Source organism: Spea bombifrons, chromosome 1, assembly GCF_027358695.1.
Source record: "Spea bombifrons isolate aSpeBom1 chromosome 1, aSpeBom1.2.pri, whole genome shotgun sequence".
Lineage (NCBI taxonomy): Eukaryota > Metazoa > Chordata > Amphibia > Anura > Pelobatidae > Spea > Spea bombifrons.
The window spans coordinates 31525993-31551462 of record NC_071087.1 but is presented as its reverse complement, the minus strand read 5'-3'; the positions used below and the strand labels follow the sequence as shown (position 1 = coordinate 31551462).

The following is a 25470-nucleotide window of genomic DNA, read 5'->3' as shown; positions in this document are numbered from 1 at the left end:
CACAAAGAAACCCGAATGTAGCACTACAGAAACAGAAAGTGTTAGGAGGAGAGATGGAGGACAGGGAAAAAAACTGAAAAGCTACCTGAGGAGTAGTGTATATTTAAGGGTGAGAGAAGGTTTTCTAACTGTAATAGTTTCCCTTCGGTTGAGCCTTCAGGTAAAGAGACCACCAAGACTTAGCTGCTTCTCTTTCAGACAACTGAATAAAACAATTCCAAACAGAAGTCATTAAGGGGGCCAAAGGGTCAGGAAAAACAGAGCATGAGCAATATCTGAAAGAAAGTCAAGGTTAAATACCAACAACATAAATAAAGGACAAAAGCATCATTAAGTAGAGGTAAAAGAAGAAAAACACTGTACATTGCTAGGTTGTCGCACCACCAAGACGCACACGGAGAGACCCTCGGCAATGCTGTTATGGATGACAAGACTGAGAGCTGATCCACGTGTGATCTTGGAGGCTTGAAAAACACATCAAGGCATTGGAAAATACCCTACAGCACCATCTGGAAGAAGAATATCCAGCAATGCTCGGTAACGTCATGACAAAGAACAATTGCAAAGAGGAATGTACATTTTTACATATTCTCTGCATCTGCTAAGGTGTTTTGAGTCAGCTGTGTCTATTCTTTAGAGTGGTGGCATCTGGCAGTGAGAATTATGACTCCAACATAATAATGCAAAAGTTGATTGACTGCTAGACGACATCCAATAAAATCTGGGGCAGGTGCCAAGTGATTAAATTGGGGAGAGAGGAAACAGGGGAAACGGGAGGGAGAGAAAGTGAAAACAGAAAAGACAAGGAGAGAGAGATCTGGTGAGAGAGAAACAAAAGAGCAAAAAACAACAACACACAAGACGGAGAGATGAAAGGGGAAAAAGATTGTTTTTTGGCCACACCATTTCAATAACTGGCACATATGTTAATCACATAATTGTCATCACTTTTATATAATAATCTGCATACTTCCTATCAACTGTCTACACGGTGCTATTGGAAAATGAAATACTAAAAAATACTAAAAAGTATTTTAGATGAGAGATGTACAACCTCCCCTGCTGATTTCAGCACTCTTGTCTTGTAATGAGATGTAATGTATTATAAATATCCATGGCACTCAATAAAAAATCTGTTTGTGTCTTTAATGTTAGCAAATAAGGTTTGTTATTGGTGGTTGATTGTAGAGTCTAATTAGTAATAACTCAAAGTGCGAGAGTTGCATGAACTTCTAAGTAAATGAACTCTTGACATTAAATTCTTTTTAGTAGAAGAGATTGGCAGCAAATGTTAAATTGGATATAAATTAGAACGGCACATTTCACTCAGACAGATATAGGCACTCTATGAAATGAATTTGTTCAGCTGAACAAAATGTCTATGTGGTTTCGCACTGAATAAATTAAATGGGGAGAGAAGTGGCAGGATGATGGAGATAAAATGAGACGTTGATCGTACTTTTAGAGACAGAACATAACTGATGTGGCAATGACTACTACTACTAATACAATACAAAGATTATTCATTTTTATTGGATCTTGTTTCATGCCAACTATATTGCATGTGTATTTTTAAATTTCATACAATAGCTTTCTTTATATATTCAGAAGGTTGATGCAGGAGACAAGCCTGATCAAGGAGCTTGGGGTCCTAGATCACATATACAATATACAAGGGCCCTTCTTTTCTTTTACCCTACTATTTTTCCTCGTCAACACAATTTAATATAATTAATATAACAAAAATAGTGTATTGATGATTCTTCTACATTTCTTCAGGATGTCACACCCTGTTTGCATTAATCATTGGGATCACATTATGTCCCACCTAATCTAAGGCCTGGCATGTGAAAATCATGCGTCAAAAAATGTATAAAAGAGCAGGTGCCAATCTGCTGTGACATTGGGCAGGACTGTTGGCAAGTGACACATACGTTCTGGTCAAGATTGTCCCATTCATATCAAGACAGTTGGCAAAACCATAATGTGGTGCACAACAAAACATAACACATAGCAAACAAAACAGAGGTAGACTAAAATAGGCACTTGAACTCCTTTAGGCTGGCCTAGCTGGCATCAGCTATTGTACTTTAAGACACCTCCGTGTTGCCTGGAGGCAGTAGTCCTCTCTCACACACAGCCTGTGACTGGGCACACAAGCCCATGAAGTATGGGGGAATAAAAGGGCAGGGCTGTGAAGCAAGGGAAAAAGTAGACTTCACAAAAGACATTTTTAAGATGATAAAATGGAATCTTGTCCAAAATTAATGGAAAGTAGCAGAGCTGGATTAATGACGGAGCACACAAAGCTATTGCTCCAGGGGGGCCCTGCACTAATTGCACCAGGGAAACAGCGTTATGACTGGTCCATACCTCCCACCTTCAGTAATCAACCTCCCTCATTGACTCCACGAGCCTAGAAATTACATCAATTTGCATCGTGAAGTCAATGAGGAAAGATGATTGACGCACGGCATTGGACCCTATTGATTTGTCACTCAGTGAGGGAGCTACAGACCACATGGAGCACACAAGAGGGAAATGAAGGATGCGGTAAGTAGTGTGTGTGGGTATTTTTGTATGTATACTGTGTGTATATATATATATATACACACATACATACAGTGGATATAAAAAGTCTACACACCCCTGTTAAAATGCCAGGTTCTTGTGATTTTAAAGAATGAGACAAAGATAAATCATGACAGAACTTTTTCCACCTTTAATGTGACCTATAATGTGGGGGTACTGGGGATAATATATATATATATATATATATATATATATATTGGGCAATACATTTGGACTAATTTAGTGACAATACTTCTTTGGTATAAATAGTGAAACATTTTTGCTCTGAAGTATTTGAGACAGCGACAAATGATTAATTGGAATTATATATTGACACTGATCTCATAAGCCCCGGATCAACTATTTTAGGTTGGAGGATTTAGAAGACAGAAAAAAGGCAAAACAGTTGCAATTACTGTCTGAAGACGCAGGCCTTGAAGTGGAACTACGGTTGGCTTGGTGCCAGGGAGAGGCAGAAATGAATTGGCAAGGTACCAAAGAGGGGCAGAAATGAATGCTGTGCTGTTAATTTTGGAGCTTTGAGGGAAGGTCAGGGGATCTCCGCAACTGGCCCGTGATCTCTACTGCCTGCAAAAGCAGGACAGTAGTGCAGATACTCCAGACAGCAGGAAAATCGGAACTGCCTGGCTTACACTTATATCGATGGGCAGTATACGAAGGCTTCAAAACAGAAAATGCGTAGATTTCTGTTTAAGAATTAAAGAAACCGCATATAAATTATTCTGAACTGCCTTTTTCTCCAGTGCCAACTCCAGCTTGATAAAAAAGGTATGATCGAGCAGTCCCCACTGAAATTGGTTACATGCTTAAATGGATTCTGTCCATACAGAAAATAAACATGTGCAAGAATTGTACACGATAATAATTTCTTGATTTTAGTAGAGAGGACTTAAATGAGACAAATATTTAATTAAAGAATGTATGTTTCAAGTTCCACAAAGTACAATGCATTGGAAAATAAAAATGCCCAAGAAGGGAAATCTCTTCTATTTCTCATTAGCCTGAAAAGGGCAAAAAAGTGAGACATCTTCACCAAAGGGCAAAGTCTGTTTACTTGCCAGTGTGCTTTGATCGTAGTAATTAGTTTTCCTATTTTGGCAGCCAGGAAAAAAATATGACTCCCTTGCCCTCTTATCCTGAGGAACAGATTTCGTAGGAGAAGCCCTGGGTTCAAAAGTGGTAGAGCAAACCAAACCAATTGCATGAAATGGACTGGGATCCAGGGTCCCCCGCAGGTCTATATTGAATAAACAAATAGAGGAAATGACCAAGTGGAACTCCTACCTGGCAAACAGCAGGAACAAACCCTGAGGGTTATTCAGAAGGACTTTTTTTATAGGGTTTTTTCCTGCCCTACCTGACAAGAGAAGGAGCTAGTCTCCCAACTTGGTTAGGCGAAGATGGGGTAAATTGAAAAGTTTGTGACAGATGATACCAATACAAACACAAAAGACATGTTGATTTAGCCTTTCAGAAACACTAGTGGGCTAAGCCTTAAAGGGTTTAAACACTTAGGGCATCTAATTTCAGAAAACTGTTATTGATATATTGACAGGTCCAACTTTACTTTACTTCTGTGCTACATTGTCAGCATAACTAAGTGATTTGGTCCAAGCAAAACTCCCAGGCTGAGGTCAAAGACCATACCTCACCTCTGTTAGTTGTTTTAGCTGCTAAAACTGTATTTCTATACTGTGCTAAAATTGGATAGTGTAATCGGTGTTTGGCACATGAAAGTAACCAAATGGAACCTTCAATCTAAGCCAGTTACTTATTTTGTAAATAACTTTACAACAGCCAAAAAAACATAACATTTGCTGTTATAATTATCCAATTATGTCCCATTGGAAAAAGCATGCATAATGTTATTACCTGCTTGAGTCTCCATATACACCATAGCGACAGGCAGATAATATACCTCTGAAGGTAACATTTGATGAAGTGTAGAAATTCTAAATATAGGAAAAAAATATTTTGCTTTATATTGCTAATAAAGGGAATCTTGTTAAAATATCTACATTTTTATTATAAAAACTGCCAGTCACAGGCTTATATTATAATTTAAGCAGAAAGGACTATAGGGCTTCACAAGAATAGATTTTGGCACAAAATCATATTAAGTTCATCAACTATTCATCAACAATATCTGCTCCTACCCTATATTCTTTTCCAAAGATCGTCCACCAGGGGGCAGGTGGCAGCTCCATTGTGAAAGTTAATCTTTGGTGAGTTCCCTTTTATGAGCACTGTCCATTGCTGAAATAAAAGCACCGGGGTGTAAGTACTGTCACACATAATAGTCAGAAGCATGTACATTTAAAGATACCCTCCACCCATTATATTCACTTTAATACATACGATAGCTGCCTGTAACCATGACATTAATATTTTCCCCATGCAAACTGTAAGATCACGAAGTATAGAATACATAAGAAACGTACTAAGTAAATTTAATATGTATTCTTCATTTATTTGGCTGTATGGGACATTACATGCTAGGGCGCCTGTGTCCATTTATTATGTCTTTTAGCTCTGGGGTTTATTCACTAAAACTTAATTTTGAGGGGAAGTTGCGGCGTCAACTTGTAGACCTTAGCATTATGACAGACAAAAAGAAAATTAATTTCTGCAAGAAAACCATTGTTAACGTTAGCAAGATTTCCCGAAAGCCACCTCAATACTTGAACTATGCATTGCGCAAGGCCAGAATAACCCTTCTTGCGAGAGAAATTTATCAGGGTTAGCGCTTCATAATTTAGATTGAAATAATCTGCAACCAACCCGCAAACTCCCACTTTAATGAATAAACCTCTGCCTCTAGTGGTTTATGCTAACCAGTCATGCATGCTTTTCATATTACCAAACTCATTATTTCACATGATAAAGCTTTACACCAAATTAAGATACATTCTTACATCAATTAGCAACAAAATATCACTAATTTATTTTGATAATGTCATTTTGGAGGTGATAATACATTTTCAAGTCACAATTGCCGTTATTTGTTTTTTTTTTTTCTTTGTCTTCTTCCTATTAACACATAGAACATTTAGTTCTCTTCTATCCATCTCCTAATCTTACGGTTATATAATCTTATGAACCGATCCACGTTGGATTTGCAATTTAGCGGAACAATGGTAACAATTACGGCTGCTTAGTTTAGTTCCTTGTAAAAATACCTACCCAATCAGATAAAGGATTTATCACTATGTCAATAATGTGAAGCATGCAAATAAAGCACAGCCAGATGAGTATCTCGCATATGCATAGAATGAGAACTTAATATTTAGAGGGCAGGAGTACGCATACATACACACACCATCAGCGAGTGGCACACTTTCCTCGTAGCATATGGTTATTACCCCTTCCACTCAAGGCTTTTCTATGACCTCCATCATGCCTTGAACATTAATAAGGCCTACTCATGGACTCGTGGACTGCAGCTTGGGAGCCACTGTATCTATGGGTAGAGATCATTGTTTCCTTGACTGACACCTTCTTCATCCCTCAATCCCCCAAAATATGGTCACCTTATGGAAGGCTATGGCTGTTATTGACCACATCATCATAATCACTGCCCTGTTGTGCACATTATTGTTTTATATTATAGGAATGTGTTTTATTGGCTTGTTTCTAAAGACCTGCCTCTGGCATGCTAGAATATGTCAAATGGCAGCTTCCTTTATTATAGTTTCATTTATTATATTTAAATTAAACTGTTTGTTTCACGTCTGTAACATTAATTTAAATTATCGTGAAACCTTTCCTGAAATAAAAGGCAACAGCGGAAGCCATATCGATTCCGCATGCATTGAACACAATTAATAACTTATTACATTATTTAATATATGCAAACATGCTGCCTTTTTGATATATTGCCCTTGAAAGGAAGATTTATTACAATAACCTTGCTGTACTCATATCACATACACCAACCACGATCGATCTTGCACAGAAACATGAAACCAGACATCCAGGCAAGTACCTGCATGTGTAGGAATACCCAGGATCCTGCGTGCCATGACCCTGCTCTTTCGCCCTGCAGCCACCTGGACCTATGACACGACTAAGTATTTACCATGTTCCAAGAACAACACAATAGAACAAGAATGTAGGCCTAATAAAATGGGTATCCTAAATAGTTTTCAATTACAGATTTTAACCTGAACACTCACCAACAAAATATAATATATTGGCTTGACCTCAGCAATGGGTCAATATGCTTCAGATGGGAACGAAAAGAACATTTCATGAACAACAATATATATATATATATATATATATATATATATATATTTATACCATTTCTGATTCACTTCCATTAAATTTGCCAGAATATTTTAAAAATCACTTCAATTTAATCCTTTATTTAGGACACATAATAAATGCTTGTAGAACTTAACAAAATAATTGGAATTGTTGGGACACCGCACTAGGTCATGGTACATATCAGATGCACTTAAAAGTTCACAAACTACTGAGAACTTAATATTTTGTACTAAAGAAAATGTCAGGTATAAAAAGAGCCATCCAAAGTATATAAACAGCAACACGAAGCATGATCAATTGACGTAAATGGACTGGTCACCTTACTGATCTGTTTACACCTTCTGGTCAGTTTATTATTCAGTCTGTGACAGAGTCACTCCAACTGCCGCCGCCAGAATACGAGAGGAAGACAGAAGAGTTAAGGAATAATAGCGAATTATAAGCCACAACAAACCTATAAACTTTAATTTTACCTAAATTATTACAGTATGAAAATGTTCTCAAGATTAATTCAATAAAACAAAAAAAGACGGTAGCTGTTCTCTTTAACATGTTCTTGATAACCACTGCAGAGCTTTGGACTTCCTCCAAGGTGCATTTGACAAACAAATGAGCCACTGATGGATCTACGTGTGTTCCTATTGGAAAATATTTGGCTTAAAGGTTCTCGCAAGAAGTCAAAATCCTTTTTCACCTTCATTAAGCGATAAAGATCTGTATAGATAGATTTGTATGTAATAAACAATTATTCATGCAGAACAATTAAAATTGATTACTACCTAGATCGATCATTACACTTTGTCCTCGGCTTGTCCATAATCCTACTAGAGCGTTCACATTTCTCTGGTAGTCTTTATAGTAAATTTCATACCCTTATATAAAATAAGTCAATATATCTGTAGATCATGAGCTTTCAAATACCTTGTTAAATTTAATGTCATACTGGGGATTCAGGATTTTGTCTAAAGGTAATTAACCAGATAAATTTAAGGTGTTTCCATTAAACCGCGACTCTGCAGGTGAGCTGAAGTTTCAACTCACCAACCTTACAATGCATCATGAAGAAGCAACTACAAAGAGCTTCTCCTTTTGTAAGGGGTTGAGATGGGCCTCCATAAAGCAATGATTCTTCAAGGTCATCTCACTGGTTTAACCATATTTAATCCTTAGAAAACAAGCCCGTTTAGCCTTTACTTACGAGGTTTATTCACAAAAGTTTGAGTTGCAGAAGAGTTGAGGTTTCCACTCACTGCATTCACTGTACGCTATAAATGATCATCTCTGTCAAACCTATCTGAATAAAAGGTCTGAGCTGGTCCTGCTCATGGGTTAAATCAATGAAGCAACTGTCAAGAAAGTTGTTATTGCGGCAGAAGCTCATTGGGCAAAGCTTTTCATAATATAAAGTGATTTTAGGGATATTAAACCGTAGCTCTCCTGAAAACCCCTACTCCAACACATAGGGTTTTATTCATTGAAAGAATGGCTGCTCTTTCAACTTCCTCACTGTACTCTTTATTACGAAGGGCCAATACTATCATGTTTCTCCAGCAAGAAGGGCTAAAAAAGCCAGGTATAATTCAACAGATGAAGAGAATTAAATGAAAGCTCACCTATTTAACTATACTTGGTTAATATATAATGGCTTACCTGATCTCTTCCTGCAGTAGGAGCATTGGTGTTGACCCTTAATATTATATATTAAAGGAGTTAAAACCACCATTCTTCCAATGAATATAAATTTATGAGATTATATTTTCAGCTCACCTGCAATCTTCTACTTGAATACATTCTGTGTAACACTAACCAAAGTGTAAGTATTGCAATTAAATTGTACCTTCGCAAACACTGTATAAATTACTACAAAAATTCTCTCTCTCTCTCTTCTTTCACAGACAAAATCCCCAAATTGTCATCTTGAGGATTCCTCAACAGAACCTTGTTTAGCGTTTGAACAGCAGATCCAAAACCAACAATTTTGTGCCTTCAGGCGGTTTAATCATTTGTAGCTTGGCATCATTGATCAAAATTGTTGATCAATAGCTGTCCCTACAACCGAATCTTACCTCATTTTGCTGCCAAGAGCTGTAGTATTGAAAAAAAGAATCCATATAGTGGGTTTTCCCCCCAGTATAACATGTATATCGGTGTGTGTATATATATATATATATATATATATATATATATATATATATATATATATATATATATATATATATATTGATATCAAATATCTCATCTACAAACAATCCACTTAGTCTAGAACAATGCATTTACTTGCTCTACACATCTAATCACTGAGATAGGATTGGGAGGTCTGAAGGGATTATTAAAAGGCTTTGTAGACATTTGCTATCTAGTGGGTAGGTACCCTTAATTGTTTACAAAACTGATTATTAACCCTACCCATGTGCAAACAAAGGGTAATTTGGTGGAGGATGTAATGGATCTATGCTGTAAGACAGTACTCATTGCTAGAAAAAAAAGGGTTTTAGTAGTAGGAGCTGCTAGTCTCTTGAGAATCAGAGGGGTTTATTCATAAAAGGGAGAGTTGAGCGCCCGCTGTAACAAATGCTTGTATAATGTTATCAAATCAGTGAGATTTCTTTAACCTCCTCACCCATTGAATTATGCCTTGTACAGAGCCATTTTAGCCCTTGTTACTTGAGAGACCTAACAGTGCTGGCCCTTCCTAATGTATAATGAAGTGAAGGGGCTGAGACCACAACTCTCCCAGAGATGTGCAGCTCCACATGGGATAAATATTTTGGTGCAAAATTCTGTAAAGTGGTCTTACTACCATAACAACTAAATGGATTGTCTAATTAGCAGGAACATTCCAGTAGTTGCTATGGTGACTAAGATCACTTCCCAAGTTTTTCTCTTTTTTTGTGTTCATAAAGACCATACTATCAAAAAACTACAAAAATGCACTTTTAGCAATCATTTCAGAGATTGAATGCAGAAGTCATTTTGATGGGAGATTGAAAGTTAAAGAAATGAGTGTGTATTGTGTAGGTTCCTTTGCTTTTATAATATTAACACTTTGTATGCAACCTATGGTATTCAGGCTATGTGATGCATTCATGGCAGGCATTCTGCTAGTGATTACAGTAATATGCGATGCATCGGACACCGGGAATGTAATTGGGGAAAATGCTGATGCTAATGATGCCAGGATTAGCACCCTGCTTTGGTAAATGCAATCAATGATTATTTCGGAATGGTCAATAGCCTATTGTATTGACCCGCATACTGAACCTGCTGCATATGAAGGTGATTAGTGATCTGTCTTATCTCAGCTGTGATTAAAATCGGTTATTGACCCAGCTTTGGGTAATCAGCTCGTTCTGCACCAATCACTAAACCCTTTGAGTGCTGTGGTGGGTGTGCCCCTTGTTTGTACAAATGCACCATTAACCCTTTACATGCCCCTTCTAGCACTTAACCCCAGCAGCGCCGGATAAGAGACACAACTGCAATACAAAAGGTTAAATCATTCACGCTACTTTTTTCTCTCTCTCTCTTTCCAATTTATTTTTAGATTAAAGGTGCATTACATCCTCATTTGTCCTTCCCTTATCTACTCGTCTTGGTAGACCGTGGTGCTTAAATAAGACAAAGATAAAACAGTGTTTATTTTTATACTTGCTGAATAATTAAAGCCCCGAGGATCATCTTTAATGGGGAGCATTCTTTTCTTGTCATCGGAGCAGCGTTATCATCTTGGTTTCTTAAATACCAGGATGATGCTTGCCATTAACCCTTTTGGTGTCGTGTAACCTCATGCAATGGTTAAATAAATGGTTAAATAACTGATACTGGTGATCAATTGAGCATGTTAGGAGACAGGGGGTTTTAGAGGACTTGTAGCCATTATAAGATATATATATAGAGACAGATATATATATATATAGAGACAGATATATATATATATTTTTTTTCTGAGTTTTCTTATTGTACGAATCTAAGGGCACACAAGGTGTTATTCTGCCCATCCTATAAAACATGCATCCCCCTCCCTATGTAACTAAAGCAAAGGTAATTGCGATAAAGACTCACAATGACCAGCAGTAGCTTTGAAAACATTGGTGTCAAATGTGACACCCTAACGGGATTATAGAGACGTCTCTCTGAGACCTCCCCTCCTATAAGATCGGGGAGGAGACGGGGCCGGGCTTGAGACTGAGCCCTTCTAAATCTCACCTTACTTAGCTACGACTTTCAAATGTAATTACTACACTTGGATTAACAACACAACTATTTCATATGCATCCCTCCTTTTATCCTAACCTGATCTGCTACTTTGTGGAGGCTTCTGGCTTTTGCAGAAGACTTTGTGATCGCCCTCTCCTAATGCTGTGCAATTTGCTACATTAAGGTAGAGCGCTGGGATTTTTTTTTTCCATTTTTTAAACCAAGAAATACATCTCAGCGTAAAGAAGGCTTCGTTCTCCTGCCCTGGACAGGAGTGTCTCAGAGCGTATACAGATTTGTTTAATTTATTTTTTTTAATGTATATACATAGCTTTACTATTTTTTTCACTATTGCTTTAGACTGTCTATAGTTTGGATACTTTTTATTTTGTATTTTTTTAAAATATAAACACAAAAATGGCTTGGCCGAGGCTTGCTGATCACTCAATGGATCTTTTATGTGTCTTCTGTAAACTGTGAGTACCATACAAGCCTTTCCACCCTCTGCTAACATTGCACAGAGGCTGAGTGCAGAAGGAATCACAGACACTTGAGTCCTATCTTGCTGTTCCTTCTCTTGCTGAAGATCCTCTAAAACCCCTGGAGATCCCAGTTAGGTGTGTATTGAACCTTACAGACTTTCTATCTGGGGACTAGATCACAAGCAGCTTGACCCTGATTGTATGGAGTAGTAGCCAGATTGTTGATTATTGCTTTGTGCTTGTAACGTTTGTTTGTAATGTTTTTTTTTTTTTATCTACAACTTCATAAGATAAAAAAGATACGGGAGGTAGAATGGGTGCTGGGTTTTATCTATTTTACTGTCTACTTTTTTCTCTCTATACAAGGTTATTTTGAAAGAGTTTCTTATTGTCTTTTTTGGTCCATTCCTAGGTTCTAGATATGCTGTTCTGCAGACTATGTCTTACTGACAGCAGGACTTTGTAGTGAAAGAGAGTGGATGAAGGATCTGCAGCTCCAGAGCCCTGTCTGCAGGAGGCAGCTATAGGGCGACCCCCCCCCCCTCTTATGTCTTATTGGAAGTGTTATAAAGCCTGACCAGCGTCAATCAAATCATATAAAACCCATCTGACCTGAAGCTGTGACTGATATAACTGGAGCTGGAAAAAAAGCAAACTTTTATTGCAGATAAACGCTTCTATTTTTTTTTTTTTACTTTTATTTCTGTACATTTTTTTTTCCTGCACGTGTTCACTGTTTGGACCTGATGAGACAGTGAATAATCTCTTAAATCAACACCCACCGCCCCCTGCTGTGGGTGATTCCTGCATTTATAAATAGGCCTGTTAAAGACCCGCAGCTCTAAATTTTTCTGCAAAAGTGCAATGAAAATGCCTTCGTGGGTCATCTTCTTCCTGGCTGGCTGGACTTTTTGTGAAAAGTTACTTTTATGTAATGGCCTAAATTATCATTATCTTGATTATGACAATGAAGATGAAAAGCCAGAGGTCATTGATTACAAAGATCCCTGCAAAGCTGGTAAGTCACTTAATTATTTCCTTTATCTACTATTTCTTTTTGTACCCGTCGGTATTTGGGATACTTTGTATCAATTTAAAGAAGGCTTATTTCCATTTAAGTGTCCTTCTCTCACAACAGATTTAGAACTACCATAATATTCACTTCTTCTTTCTAAACCTTCCCATGACCGGTGTTTAGAAGTGGCTTCATCTTTCTGCAGTGGAATACATTGGTATTAGTCTTCTACAGGAAAACCAGGCTATTGTATTTAATTGATCAGATGCTATAACAACAATGTTGGCTTCTTAAAGCCGGGTCAATCTTAAAATATGGAACTCACAAAGCAAAATATCTTAACCCTGATGTCTGAGATGCAAGCCAATACGATATGTCTGCAATAGATTACTGTTCAGAGGAAACGATTTGGTATGAATTTTATTAAAAAAACAAAAACAAAAAAAAAAACAACTTTTTTTTTGCTGGGAAAGCATTTAGTCCTTAAACGTTTCGGCCACCTCGTGTCATTTGCTTCCTTTAGATCTGGTCTTGGCAGAAGAATACGTTGTAGCATTGTTCAGCCTTGTTTATTATGCTTGGGTCTGACTCATTGACTGAAGGAGCATTAGAGGGGTCCCCCTTTGTTTGTGGACATGTCACATCCAAGCTTGGTGTTTCACGTGTAAGAAGAGAAGGTGGAGGAAGGAGAGAGCTGGGTGTAACTTTTAAACAGGAGGAGGAGGTGCTGTCTGCTTCCTTTTTGTATGCTTTATTACCATCACACATAGTTAGAGGAGCTGCTGTCTCCTGTGTGTCTGGCTGTGTCACTGGCTGCTCCATAGAGCTTTATCCTTCATCAGTCCCTACACGTGCCACTGGCCTTCCTAACCCAGCAAGAACTGAGCTGAGGGAGGGGGTGGCTTATCCTGTTTAGAGAGAGGCTATCATAATCCTCCATGCACTGATTTTACCATGTGTAGAACACTAACTCTCAATAACTTAGGTTTAAACACATGTTTCTGCTGCTTCCTCCAATGGAAATCTCACATTTACCATTATACTACCAAAGAGGGGAGCAACACTATGTAAGCACCATCCCTAAAACCTGTAATTTCCTTTTTGTGGGCTAAATATTTTTACTGTTTATGCAAAATAAGCATAAAGCTGCTTTACAGTCTTGACATCCTCTTGGAAATGGGTACAAGATGTGTGGCTGGTTTTCATTTAGCAATGTTGTAGATGATTAGGATACCTGTAGGTTGCAACACCCAGTATTAAAAGCCCTTAAAATACTATGTGGTTTCAAAACCATTAAAAATCACATCCTGCTACCCCTTATTACATAGGACTTTTACTTATGTTAAATCCCTTTCCCAAAAGTAAGAGGTGTTAGCCCCCAGGTAAAATTCTATAGACAGAGATATGCAAACACATGTAGTGCTGTAGGGCAAACTGTGACCCCCTTCAAGAGTATGAAAGAGCACTTTGCTTCTACATGTGTTTATATGCCTGAAATAAACACAAAGTGTATGGGAGGATCTCTGTGGTGAATTATCTTGATAGTATCTAGTGGATTAATAGCATTGTAAATTCTTTCGCCATCTGATTATGGACCAAGCACTGTGTAACATCTAGGATGGGAGTGGTTCCATATTGCATTGTGGGAGTCTGTTGGATAAATTGCTTCAGACTGCTTGGGGGTTATGCATTTCCCCCTATGTCAAATGGGGGGGGGGGCCCAATACTCTTGAAAGCAGTCTTATGCGTATCAATGAGAGAAAAAAGGGTTAACAAATGAATGCTTGTGTCTGTGATATTTAGCACATCTAAGTACAAGCCTGGGTTCATATCTGGTGTCATAAGAAAGCAGTATGTAAGATTGCCATAGTTGTGTTTCTTGTTCTGAGTGTGATGGATCTTAATTTTTAAGACTGGAAGAATGCACCAAATGCTGTGTTGGGCTCTCCCTATTTAAAAAGAAGTTGGGGGGGAAAAGTGTCACTGAACATTCCCCTCACCCCACATGTACAATTTTTATTGCAGATAAATGACATCTCAAAATTGACCTCTTGTGGGTTTGTCATCACATCATTGAGCAAGTGATGCAGTTTAGAGTGAAAGACACCACTGATGATACTACATTGCCTTATTCCTGATACTGATATTAACATTCCAAGGGATTAACAGACACTGTTGGACTAAAACAATGACCTGCTTTTGTTAAGTGTCTGGTACTAGAGATTTTTTTGGTTATAGCTTTTGAGGAACAAAAGGAATCGGGTCATCTGGTTTTATGGTTGCAATTGCTGCTGGGTGCACTTAGGTGTCCTTATCGCCATGTTTATGCATCATAAGGTCTGCATTTCCATGCTTACTTTTTTAATGTTTGACACTTTTTAAAATTTTCATCCACTTTTGTTCTGGAGTCGTGAATTACTTAGGTTTTAAGTTAAATCTCTGTGGTACAGTTTCTCTTTAGTAGTGTTAACATATTCTTTCCAATGTTCTTAGCCTCTGATGTACACTTAGTTCTAGTTTTATACAACTCATTTTTTTTTTCTTTTCCTTTTTACATTTATTTTTCTCCGCTCTATATTTTCTATTGCTGTCTGTGTGGCTGGATCCCTACACATAGTTTCTTTTTATATTTTGTTAAGGATTAAATATGTTGTGGCTTATTTTACAGCCAGGTACCTAAATAAATTTAGAAAGGAGTAGCTGTGGCATGGAAACTAAACCATTTTGCAAGCTCTTTAAAACCACCCAAATAGCATGTCTTACTGCATAAAATGTGTATTTAAACAGACAAAAAAAATGTAATCAATACAATGGTAGCTGCTCAACAGGGGAAGCTGTTTATAACCTGCATTATAAAGAACCCACTGTAGTCTTTGATGTGATGCGGATATTTTTGGCTTCTCTGTAGAGCTACTGGAGATATACATTGGCAGCAGTGATGTTGGAAGGTCTGCCTGTCTATAGAAGCCACTAGGACCAAGAGCTTTGACTATTAGTCGTGCAGTGTGGGATGTGTGGTTTATTTTTATTCCCCACTACTAAATTGAGAAACTCGTACATACAAGCTGTCAATCGTAGTTATCCTTAAAGCAGTTAAGGCTCTAGTCCCCCTGAACATTCATAATCTGAGGAGGAAAATGTAACAAGAACTGTGAAGTGGCACCTACGTGTGGAACTTCATTGGGTAACGGTGAAATTCTTGTCTCTGCCAGCATGCAAAATGAATAGTATCATGAAGATATTTCTCGTACGATTTAGATTTTAAGAAAGGGAAGTATAATGCAAATTTTTATCTTGGCATCAACTATTACACTAGTATAATATATTACACATTATATATTTCTTTTATATAGAACAAAAAAAGAAATCTGCAAACCTTTTTATCTTTGTTAAATCCCTCTGGTAACAACATGTTTTAGTTGCATGTATAATTGGAGAACATGAAGTACAGAGATCCTTTCTGGCAGCAGTCATTTTGTATATCAGTGAATTCTGGCACCTGGCTCAAATGATTATGATGATTAGCCAAATGTTACACAGATGCTAAACTGTCATATTCGTGTAAAGACTGGAGTATGTGTTTGCATTGAACAGACATCATCCACAAAATTCAAGTTGCTTCCCATGATGTGCTTAAAGCGAGTGAGCCTCAGGCAGTTGGGTATTTAACCGCATATAGACTGCTAGCTGAGATAATATGCCAACGGACTGTCAAGTATGGGGCATAATCTATATAAATGGAAATCCCATAGTTCTCAATATTCTACTACATCAATGTACAAGATGATGCACTCAGACTAAATACATTTACTGCTTCTTAGTGCGCGGCATGGTATACTCCAACCCAGCCAGCTCCAACAACCTTTCATGCAAGAAGCCAATAAATATTATAATTACGCTATTTTTTTGCAATCTAATGTGAAAGTTTGTTCCTACATTTAGAAATTAGATATTATTTCTATGCAATTACAATGTATTTAGTGGATGAATTAGTCCTATTGAACTTCTCTTGCCCCAGCTGTTTATATATTTGTTTGTTATTGGTATCACAATAAAGTTCTCCTCTGAAACTGGTTTAGGGGATAGCTATATATATATATATATATATATATATATATATATATATATATATATATATATATTTTTATATATCTCCTTTCATTTTGTATTAAAGTTAAATAAGAAAACTTGGGCTGCTCTGCAAAATAATTATAAAAGTAGTTAATATGAGCACTAGCCACAAAATAAGAATAAAAGCCTCTATTTTTTTTCCCTCCTCTCTTGATTGGATAGTTACCCAAGAATGGGTCTGTCGGCAACAAATGTTGAAAATCAGTAAGTTTTTTTTTTTTTTTTTTTTTTTTTTTTTTTTTTTTTTTTTTTTTTTAAAAGGCTTATTTTCTGAATATTTAATGATATGAAAGATTCTGGTTTGACACGCTTCATTATGCTAGATTCTGCAGGAAGGTGGAAATGAACACATCCTAGATGAATCAGTCCCATGGATTTCAGGAGAATAACACGTGATGCGTCGTCTTCAGTATAATACTGGTTTCCCTTACGGATTTCCCACTGGATCTTGGTGTAGCCGAGCAGCAGCTTAGTTAAATGTTTTGTTTTGTATGGGTAGCGAGCAAAACAGTAGCCTTTGTGGGTGCTTTGCCTTTCCTGTCAGTCAGAGCAGGATATCCGAAAGAAGCTGACCTTGACACATTCCCGCGTAACGATGAGAGAGCAAATCTTATCACGTTATGATGTAGTGGTACGCAGGAACTTCTGTGGAATGCAGTGGCCTGCTTGTGATTTTTTACATCATGGGTTCGGTATCGCATCATACTTGTCTGAACTGCAGTGGTACACAGGTGTCTGTACAGAGAATCTTTTAACGTAAAAATGAATACTTAAATGTGGCTGAATATATTTATTTTTGACTGTGCCATCAGGAATACAGTGAGAAGCAGCAATCTGTCGGTTTTCTGATGTTAAATGTTTCTGGATAGACTCATTCTATTGCTTTTGCTATTTCAGTGTCTATTACATAAGGTGAACTAAATATAGCGAACTGGTATGCACCCTGTACGCACCTTACATATACATTAAACAGACTCGTGCATACAATGTTTTCTTTCAAACTGAATTGGTAGGGCCTTCTCATGCCAATCCCACATGTTTTTCTAATAATCTTAAACCTACTAGTCTCTTTAGCTACCCTCCCTACATCGCCTCTGTAAAAAAACAAAACAAACCATGTGTTTAAAGAATTTAGCTTGATTTTTGAGTGCTTGATATACTGTTGCTTTACAGAAATTCAGACTGCAAAATAGCTGGCTGTAAGATGTACTTAATGCGACGAGGTCAAGTGATGATGGTGGGGGGACGACAAACCTAAAAAGGGGTTATTCACTAATGGGAGATTTGTCAGATGTTTTCGGCTCCTTAACCTCACTATATATTCTGAAGGACAAACCCAGTGAGACTTCTTCAAAGTCTCCTTGTTTAATTATCCTACAGGGCCAGCTCAGCCCTTCTCAATCTATCTTGTTGGTACAATGATGCATCCTGGCCTAGGTTGACTAAGGCAGCAGGTCCAAGGCACTACTCCCAGGTGTCCTGCTTCTCATTGGGCCATTACAAGGGAGATCCTTTATCTGCCCAACCAGACGTTTACACTAAGCGGGGGCTGTGGAGTGTCGGCACAGCTGCCGCAGGTTGCATTAGCAGGTGCTGCACACCTTTTTAGAAGCTGTTCACCAGAATGTCAGGTTCCAGCGCTGTGTCGTTAAGATACGAAGTTGATGTGGATTGCGGAAGAGGTGTCTAGTGGGCACTACTCTAAGTAAATTTTGGTTAAAACCACGCATCTCTAAGTGAATAAGCCTGAATCAACCTAAATAAAAGTAGTAACATTTTTGTGTCCAACAACACTCTTCAGCTTCTGACCACGCATGAAACCTGATCAGTTTTGAAATTGACTTGATTTATCTTCTGCTAGGTTTGAAAAGAAAGTAAATGCTGTAGAATCCCGTATAATAGTGCTTATTAAGAAAACCCTTATTTTGGCTAAGCTTGGATACAGTGAACCAGCGGTTTAAAAAGCAATTTATAAGTAGCATTTAAAATGTTAAGCACCCCTACCAATTAGTAGGCCTGCAGCTGCGTCTTCTTGCAGGTTTGAAAAGTCTTCGTGATTTAGACACCACGCTCCTGAAGAACACTAGAGCGGCCTGGCTGCATGTTGATTGAAGGATATAAAGATGTTCTCATTATTTGAAGTGGAAGTGTGTTAAAGAGCTGTGATTTTTGTAATGTGCAAGGATTATCACTTTTGGTGGGTTAAAGTGATTGTAAAAGCACTGCAAATTCGTAAGATTGAATTGTTTTGTTTTTTGTTTTGTGCGCTGCATATTATAAACTATTTCTAAAAGTAAAAATGGCAAATATCCTAGTTGCTACACTTTCCAATGCGCTCCCCCCAGCATTACACTTTCCTCATGGCCTTCTGTCATAAGACTTTTGTTTATGAGCCTTTTATTCCTGTATTGCCCCCTTTCTCTTTCCCAAAAAAATTAACGTATTCTCTTACTTCAATACTTTTTCACGCCAGTGCAGACAAAATATCCCTTAATTCGTTGTAAAGTGCAACAAAATTATGATGGGGCTATATGGGTGTTAACAATAAACACCATTGTCTATCTCTGTATATTATTTCCTTGTCCTTGTGGTGGTGGTGGTGGGGTAATGGACATACTTGCTCCTTTTGAAGATCACCTATGTGTTCCTCCTGAGGTGGGTTGAGGAGCAGTGTTGTGTCTTCCTGTGTGTGTATGTGGAAGAGCTTTGAGAACTTAATGTGTTACTAATGCATTATTTCCTGATGCAGAATTGAAACTCGTACTACTCCATGTCTAGTGCGATGTACGAGTTGGGCTTGGCAGCTCTGAAGCATGTTCCTCATAATGCCTTGCAGAGCTTGGGAAGACTAAAATATTTATTTTTGTTACGTTTTACTGAACGTTGTAAAACTATATGGATGTTTGGTGCTATGTGCTACTTCAAAGCCTTTAAGGTCTGCAAGGCATTTAATATATTTATATAGTGCTAATGCAGCCCTTATAGTACATTCAATGTATGGGGGGGGGGACTGACTAAGATGAACAGTTCCATTGGGTAAAGTGGTCCCTGCTTGCCGGCTTACAGCCTCGAGTACATTTTTGCGGCAGCTTCTATAATGGAGCATATTTTCAGTCAGAAAGGGTATCTGGCAGACTGTGTACTCCTGAAAGTTACGTTATATGCATGACTTTCCACATTAATTAAATTTAATTGACCAACGCTGTACTGCAGACCTCAGCTGAATGAATTCTATTAATGCGTTAAACACCGAAGGGATTGCTTCAATAATATTGACAAAACGTGCTTTGTGGATGCATGCATACGTCTTCGCACAATCAACTGACACGGAAAGATTGCTGGCTTAGTGTTGCAATATTTCTAGTGCTGATATTGATCTAGTATGCTGTTATAACTGATTGTCTACCAGATATTGTGTTGCTCACTTACAAAAACCATTTTGTAGTAAACCATTGCTTGATTATAGAATGCTGGCTCTAGATTAAAAATGCTCATGCGGTATGAGGGTCCCAATATGTCCTTGGAAGGGAATCTATTGAGAAACCTGCCAATTCCTGTGGCCCTATTTTGAGATTTCCGTTGGGATGAAAAACATCTGCAACTGTGCAAACTGCATAATGAAGTGGGGGTCTAATTGCGCTATGCCTGTAATTTTATCAAGGAAACACAGGCCTATCCTAGTTAACTTCCATTTCTCCATTTGCCAAATTATTCCTCCCTATTAAGTTACAGTTTCCCTTTGTTTTAAGTTGCTGTCTATCTTTGGTGGTTGGTTTAGATGTCTTTATGCGAAGGTGGAATTAGTGGGAGAGATGTAATTGGATGTAAAGCTTTTCCTTTACGTTACAACCTCAACCCGTTCTTCAAGGAGCAAAAGTGCCAATATGTAACAAAGCAGTTACCGAAAACAAGGGGGAGAGGAATAATGGATCACGTAGGGCTGTTTGTGCGCTGTATATAGTTAAACATTTTTAAAGTGGATGTTTTCTCTTGCTTGATTTGTAATGTGTTTACCCTGATGTTAAATGCCATGGCCTGCTTTAGAAACTAAAGGGACACTCGTATGAACTTTTTAGTGCATATGCTATATGTGTGGTCCGTTTTTGCAAAGGCATAAGGAGAATCTGCAAAATCCCCTAGATAAATTACCCAGCTGGAGCTGCATTCGGCTGAATGCATATCCCTGCATGTGATGTACTCTCCTCCAGTCAGATCCAGTGCAAATGTGTAAAATCTTTCTGTTGATTTTAAATAAGAGTATTTTCCTGCCAATTGGTGGCAAGAAATGTCGAAACGAACAAGGCAGCATGGCTGCAAATTCTTTGTCTGGTACGTGCTTTAAGTATTTTAATACTAATGTTAGATTGTGTGTGGTTAGCACAACAATCCCAAAGCCGGCACGAATAGTTGCTCCTTGCGTGTGTTTATGTAAAATCAGAAGATATCGCTGTTCTTTAAGCATTTATTTAATCATAGTTTTTTAAAATTAATGTAAATGCCATTGACTCAAAATATTTTTCTGAGCAAAATCCAGATCAGTGTCCTAAGAAGGAACAGTCTGCACTACTTGTACCGCTATTTCATGCACACCTGGAAAAGTTAATTATTTAGGTAACTTTAATTATATGTTGATGTAACTTAAACGTAGGGTGGATAAAAGAAGTGGAATGCTAAGGGATATCTGAAAGTGTGCTTAAGGCCTACCAAGCACAGGGGTGGATAAAAAGGGTTATGAGGCATCTAGTTTGTCAGATTCACAATCAAAACAAAAATGACCAGTTCTGCTGTACTAACTTAGCAATACCAATTGCTTTTACAAAAATCCAATTCAGCACACATTGTTGTGAGGCAAGTGTTCAAATATACTTAAGTGATGGGTAGAAACAGAATTTTTTTTTTTTTAAAGTATTGCGTTTCATTTGAGTATAGTAGCCCCTGCTTTATGGCCATGAACAATAAAAACCTATTTGAGCTTTGATGTGTAAATTAAAATGTGAAGTGACAGCAAGAGCAGATCATGGGAAAGACAACAATTAGCATGATCTTCTAGCGATTACATCATAGAAATCCTGTTGTTGGTACAAATGGGTATATGTAACCTTCATATGGGGCTCTGCTTTGTATATGAGCATCTGGCTCTAGAGGTGGTAGACTCTGCTTTACAGTGACCCAGCCATCTATTTTTTCTTGGGCGGGGTCACTTTCCTTATTGCCTATAGATGGTGGGCTTCTGGCCAGTAGTGCCTTTATTACCTCTTCAGCGGTAGATGGAGTCCTGCGGGGTATGACTACAATGTTTGGCTTAATAGACCTCATTTTAATGGCCCCTGGTTCTAAAGTGCCAGGGCCGCTTTTTATCAGTTTGGCCATGGTTGTAACTTGTAGATAACCATTGACGTTTATGGCAGCTGAGATGTGTCGTGGCTTACATCATCTGATCTTTCTGCCCATCCTCACAAAAGCTACCTGAACCAATCCTCCACCTAACAGCGGGGCAGAAATAACACAACGAGGAGGAATAATCGTGCAAATTCCAAAATGAGGAAGTTCAGGTAGCTGCTGTGTCTGTATTTTCTATTACCCATTTATTGCTTTATTTGTAAACAGTTAACTTCATGGCTTTGTTTTAGTCCATATAAATAGTGTTTGTGGAGAGGGAAGCAAGAGAATTATTATTATTTTTTTCTTTTTTTTTTTTTTTGTAAACGTCTTAAGTCTCAAACTAAGACTTTCTGCTTGTACTAATTTTAGATTCCAGGGCTTTAACTTTCTTTCCTGTCCTTTTTTCAAAGAATGCTCCAAACCTTTTCCTTTCAAGATACATCCATCAAACCACTGTGTTTGGTGCAGGATATCATTACATTTGCCATTTTATAACGCTATTGTTGGATAAATATAAAGGAAATTATTTGTAGCCAATAATCCAACCAGATTTTAGGGCTCCTTTTTAACTCTTTTGATAGGATTATCTTTCTTGTGGTTGAACTGAACATTCGTTTGAGGATATTCACAAAGTATCTGTGTGTGTGTGGAATATTTTGTGAAGAAACTTAAATTTCCAGCTTCCTTTTAACAGTTCTAAAATTGAGATGGAGCACGGAAGATGATCTATTTTGTGACTGACCATGCTCTTGAACCGGATTGCTTCTGTGGGCATGGGGGGAAAAACAAATATGTTAGTTTTTTTGAGGAGTAAACAATGCAAGTTTACTTAGTGTTTCCATTAAGGAAACAAGAATCCGCTTAGGATCCCTTAATGAAGTTTGTTTTATTTAGAGACGCATGCCAATTCTAACTTGTTGTCTTTAAGGAAATTAGCAGTGCGGTAACCTCATTGTTCTTAATAAAAGGATTTATAAAGATGTAAGAGGATTAGGGTTTTTTAGCTCCTGTCTATAATACTTAACCTGGGAATTCTGGTCTGGAGCCAGTAGGCCTTGTATGCATAGCTGCAGCTTCATGCTTTGATGTCATTCAAGATCTTGTCTTGTCACATAGTAAATTGTTTCTCTGTTCACACCTATATGTTTGGAATGGTCCCAGTCTACTGGAGTACAATAAATGTCTGAATTGAAGCAACGTAATCTGGAATGGAATTGTCAAGTGTTGCTTCAACTCGTATAGGCTCAGTTCCAAACCGCTATCCTCTTATAAATGCTTGAGGACATTGGGCTGCGTATCAATAGCTAAATTAACATCGCAGACACCTGCAGACCAACCTGACACTCTGTGCTAACAAAGAGTAACCAGAATAATGACATGCAGGTGTATGCGACTTCCTTTTGTAATATATTCCTGCTTACAAGGGGAAAGCAGGATTTTGGAATTTAAAATGCTGCTTAATCGCAGCCCCTCGTAATATTGAGAATGTGATTTCAGTTTACATTTTGTGCTTTAAACTTATAACACGGCTCATTTTTTTATCTTTGTCCTGTGCAGATATATAGCTATAATACCTGATTCTCAACTTCTGAACTCCTCCTGTTCTATGATAACCTGCTTATGCTAGGTAAAGCTCTGCTCGTACGTGGTTGAGACACAAGCACCTGTGTGGTGGTGTTTTTTTTTTTTGTTTTTTTTATTTACATAAAGAGTAAACTGTGTTCAATATGGTCTGGTACATACGTATTAAAGTTTTGACACATGGATAGGCTCTAGTTCTGAGATCAGACCCCAAAGGTGTACAGACTTCCTGTTAAAATTTTTATCCTCAGAGGTGTTGACTACATACAGCATTAAGCTTTTTTTTTTGTTTTGTTTTGTTTTTTGTTTGTTTTGACAGTGAAGGATGCATAATGTCCATGCATAGGCCTGCCCATGGAGCGACTGATCTCAACACGTTAATGGATAGCCATCTATCATGCACAGTGCTGTAGCCATGCTTGGCTTCCATGTGTGCTAATTTGGACAAGGCCATAAGCTCAGCATTTACGACTTGTAATTTGAGATTTTTCTTTTGGTAGCTGTGATAAGAATTGGTGATATTCTGTTCAAGGTGATCTTCTCTCTAGCAATTCATTCCAAAATAGTTTTGGAAATTATAGGGCTGTCCTGTATGCAGTGTGGTTTTTATGGCCCATTTGCACAATAATATGCCTTGCTGAAGCAACAAAGGTTTGTCTGCATACAGCGATTTGCATTCACTTGGGGAAATGATTCAAATGGTGTGCCAGTCTATAGGAAGTCTGGGGCAAACTTGAATTTTGCATATCTGTACCTTGTATTTACTATAGGCTGGTAGCGTTCATAGAGCTTTTTATATTATAATGTATGTTGGAGTTTTCGCTTCCTGCTGATAATGATTTAAAGCACAACTTGATGTAATATATATATATATATATATATATATAATGTGTGTGTGTGTGTGTGTGTGTGTGTGTGTTCTGACTTCATCTAGCCAGAAGAACTGGTTGCAAAAGGGAAAACCAAACTTTATTATTTTATTTTTTTATTTATTTTGGATGCTTTCCAGATGGCATAATAATGCCCATCAATATTCAGTTTGGGAAAAGAAAAAATCATGGTGACAGATTTTTAGCTGGTATCCTTATTTGATGGATACTTCTCTGTAGAGGAAGGCAGCGCATATGTATTGAATCTGCTATAGTGTCCCCCACCCCCAAAAATGTGCCTTGACTGTTAGGGGGGACAAGTCCTTAAGCAAACTTGTCCATGTTGAGCCAGACTATAAAGGTTTTGACTCAGATTTGATAAGCTCCTAGCTCTGTGGGTATGCACTTGCATCACTAATGTTAAAGGGCAGTTGTGCTCATTTTCTTGCGCAAGAAATTAAATGACCCAAGCAGTTTTCCATAAAATGCATACCATAGCATTAATTTATGATATTTATGCATCGCCCAAGGTTGGTGTTCTTAGGTGTTGAGTCCCTTTTATACACATTTAGCAACAAAATTTATGGCACTAAAAAGTTTGTTTTTGTTTTTTTAGAATTTGTGGGAACCACACAATGTTTGTTGGAATAAGGAATGTACTTCATGGTTTTCTACGAGTAAGTGAATATACCTCAAAGCTGAATAAACGACTATTTACTGTAATCACAACCAGTAACGAGTCGGTTATTTTAGAACAAACCGGCCTTATCTCTTAAAAAGGTTTATTATGACCAGTTGCTAGTTTACCTAATTATTGGTCACTATATCCAATCCTTTGTATGCGTTTTTATTTATATAACATATCTATAACGCCTCTGATTTATAGAATATAAAAAGTTCTTGTATTACGGTGCTTTCCTTTTACTTATATATCTGGTAATAAAGTGTACTT

The 25470-nt window shown here is 37.7% G+C and overlaps 1 protein-coding gene across 2 annotated transcripts in view; it reads left to right on the top strand.

The window, feature by feature from the left end:
- Positions 1-12143: 12143 nt before the first annotated feature.
- Positions 12144-25470, top strand: part of TLL1 (tolloid like 1) — a 48614-nt gene continuing 35287 nt past the window's right edge. Inside the window, exon 1 of one of the 2 annotated variants that reach the window (XM_053459959.1) lies at positions 12144-12558. In XM_053459959.1, coding sequence (XP_053315934.1) covers positions 12405-12558 — 154 coding nt within the window. In that variant the 5' untranslated portion in view covers positions 12144-12404. The remainder of the gene's footprint in view (positions 12559-25470) is intronic. The other variant, XM_053459968.1, reaches the window with a different exon arrangement.